The sequence below is a fragment of the Manacus vitellinus genome, unplaced genomic scaffold (assembly GCF_001715985.3).
Source record: "Manacus vitellinus isolate BGI_N305 unplaced genomic scaffold, ASM171598v3 scaffold_10_pilon, whole genome shotgun sequence".
In the NCBI taxonomy this organism is placed as follows: Eukaryota; Metazoa; Chordata; class Aves; order Passeriformes; family Pipridae; genus Manacus; species Manacus vitellinus.
In genome coordinates, this window is record NW_021938838.1 from 1955079 (window position 1) to 1957836 (window position 2758).

Here is a 2758-nt window from a genome sequence, read left to right on the forward strand (position 1 = left end):
AGGCTGCTGGCACCGCCCCCGGAGCCAAATGTGTCCGATAAGTTGGTCCTGAGGAAGGGGAGAGAGGGAGGGAGGTGTCGGACCCAGCTGGGCATGGAAAGGGCTGTGGCAAGGAAGGGGACAGGGGACTGGCCAAGACCCTGCACTGGTGACCTGGGATGGCACAGAGGGGTAACGTGGACAGGGGGAAGGAGAGGGGCTCACCTGCTCTGCACCTCCTTGGCCAGGTTGTAGACGAGGCTGAGGCGGTGGCCCTGCTTCTCCCGCTTCTCCCGCAGCATCCTCTCCGCCAGCAGGAAATACGTGGCCGTGATGTGGTTGTAGCGATCGGCTTCCAGCGCCCTGTGCGACCGAGGGACTCACGTCAGTGCACCACGGACGTGCCGGGACCCCCAGAGCCCTTTGCAGGGGCTCCCACCTCGGCATCCCACCCCAGCACTCACTCCTGGATGGTTTCCCGATCCGCGATGTTCCCGCACATCATGGCCTGGAGGATGATCTCGTGCTCCTCCTGGGACACGCGCTTGTGGGAGGTGAGGGGCAGCAGGGAGCGGCTGGCGGGGGACGGGTCCACCCCCTGCAGCCACGTGTGGCCCTCGATCTGCTCCAGGGACGCTCGCTGCTTCGGGTCCCGCTGCAGCATCCTGGAGATGAGACTGCGGGAAAAGGAGCGACGCTGCAACCCTGCAGCAGCACGTGAACCCCAAACCAGGCAGCTTTACCCTCCCTTTTCCCACCTCAGCTCCCAGGCATCCCCGAGGGATGGGGCACCCACCCCGGGGGCAGCATGTTGGGGTCTGGGGGGTGGTGCTTACTCAGCGCACTGGGCCGAGACGTGCGGGGGGACGGTGTAGCGGCAGTCCATGATCATGGTGAGGGTCTCGCTGTCGTTGGCCTCCTGGAAGGGGGGGTGGCCGCACACCAGCATGTAGAGGATGACCCCCAGGCTCCAGATGTCTGCAAGAAGCAGCAGCAGTTCAGGTTGCACTCCCCCCGTGGGCCGAGATTCTCCACCCCAGGGACTCCGGGGGGGCCACCCCACCAGTCCGTAATGCCGATCCAACAGACACCAGCGGGAGGCAACAGCTCCCAGGTCCTGCCCCATGGACAGGGGGACTGCAGCCCCACCAAGGCAGGGAAAGACCTTCCCCATCCCCACATCCAAGCAGGTCTCAAGGGGCTTCACCAAAGCAGCTGAGGTCCTATCCCCTTGTCCAGGCAGGCACAGGGAGGCCAGCCCTGAGCTCTGTCCCACCAGTCACTCTCCCCCCTCCCCCCCAGTGCCATCTCATGTCATTTCTCAGCTTCTCATTCCCAGACCATTCCACCACAACCATCCTGGCACTGGGCTGTGCTGCAAGAGACTGCAGTGATGGGATGAGGACACAGCACTGATCTGGGCTTTCAGGCTGTGTGGGCACCAGCTGGAGTGGGATCGCTGCCCCATCCTGAGGGCAGGGATGGAGCCGGCAGCATCTTCACTGGTCCCTCCTGCCCAGAACACAAAACTCCTGCAGAAGGCACATTTAGGATGCTGAGCACGCCCCGGGGCTCTCTGTTAATACCTTCAGCTGCTTAAGTCAAGTGTTTGAAAATTTCTCATCTGCGTCGGTTCTCTCCCTTCATTTCCCTTTCAGCGCCACCAGCTTATTTTCCTACCGCCTCCATAAGCTATCCCTGCTCTCTGCTCAGGATCCGCCTTTTCCTGAGCCAATGCTGGGCTTTTTCCTTTAAGGGCTCGTGTTTTGCTTTGCTAAATCCTCCTGCCCTAATTCCAGCCAGCCAGCCAGCTCAGATCCTGCTTCCCTCCCGCGTCCCCTCCGTCACAGCAGAGCCTCTCAGAGCCCCCAGCCCAGCTCCCTGTGCCTTGGGACAGCCTCCCCAGACCCCCGTGCCCCAGCCAGGGGAGGAAGGGCGCTGGGAGGCACAGAGGGGAAGCGGTTTTCAGGGCGGGGATGGAGCAAAGGAAACTTTCGGAGCTCCTCCACCCAAACAGCAGCATCCCAAGCAGATTTCCTTCCGGCCTCACCCCCCCAAATAACCACTAGCGCCAGATTGCCGGCAGCTGCGTCCTCACTCTGCTTCTCACTCTGCTTCTCCCGAGCCCCCGGCGGATGCCACGACGGACTCACAGCCTGCTCGGGCTTTTTCCCCTCCCCGCCATGATCCCTGTGGGATCTCAGTGGGTGCTGGGATGGTCTCTGCAGGGAGGACCCCTCGAGCCAGGGCAGGGCTGGGCAGCCCAGCACCCAGGGGATAGCCGTGCTCCCTGCAGGGACAGCAGGGCCACCGGGTGCTCCCGGCGTAAGGGGCCAAAAGCAAGGTGGTTCCTGGCCGGCAGGACCACACTCCAGGATACGAGGGAGGCAGGTCCCCAGGGTGCCTCACCACCCTTACCCACAGCCGGGGCGTCGTACTCGTCCCCAAGCAGGATCTCCGGCGCCGAGTAGGCCAGGGAGCCGCAGCTGGTGGTGAGCATCTTGCCGGGCTGGAAGCGGTTGCTGAAGCCGAAGTCGGTGAGCTTGACCACCCCCTGCTCTTGGAAGAAGACCACGTTCTCGGGCTTGAGGTCGCGGTGCACCACGTGGAGCTTGTGGCAGTAGGAGATGGCATGGACGATCTGGGCGAAGTAGTGCTTGGCCCGCGGCTCGGCCAGGCCGCCCTCGTGCCGCATGATGTGGTCGAACATGTCCCCGCCGTCGCCCAGCTCCAGGATGAGGTAGAGCTTGGCGTGGGTGTCGATGACCTCGTAGAGGCG

At 63.5% G+C, this 2758-nt stretch overlaps 1 protein-coding gene across 1 annotated transcript in view; it reads right to left on the reverse strand.

Moving 5' to 3' along the window:
• The window catches only part of LOC103753948 (SNF-related serine/threonine-protein kinase), a 4900-nt gene extending 2148 nt beyond the window's left edge, over positions 1–2752 (reverse strand). The window contains exons 1-5 of the mRNA XM_029965493.1: positions 2398–2752; positions 816–957; positions 444–656; positions 205–342; positions 5–48 (exon numbers count right to left, since the gene is read on the reverse strand). Coding sequence (XP_029821353.1) covers positions 5–48; positions 205–342; positions 444–656; positions 816–957; positions 2398–2689 — 829 coding nt within the window. The 5' untranslated portion in view covers positions 2690–2752. The remainder of the gene's footprint in view (positions 1–4; positions 49–204; positions 343–443; positions 657–815; positions 958–2397) is intronic.
• Between the last annotated feature and the right edge of the window lie 6 nt (positions 2753–2758).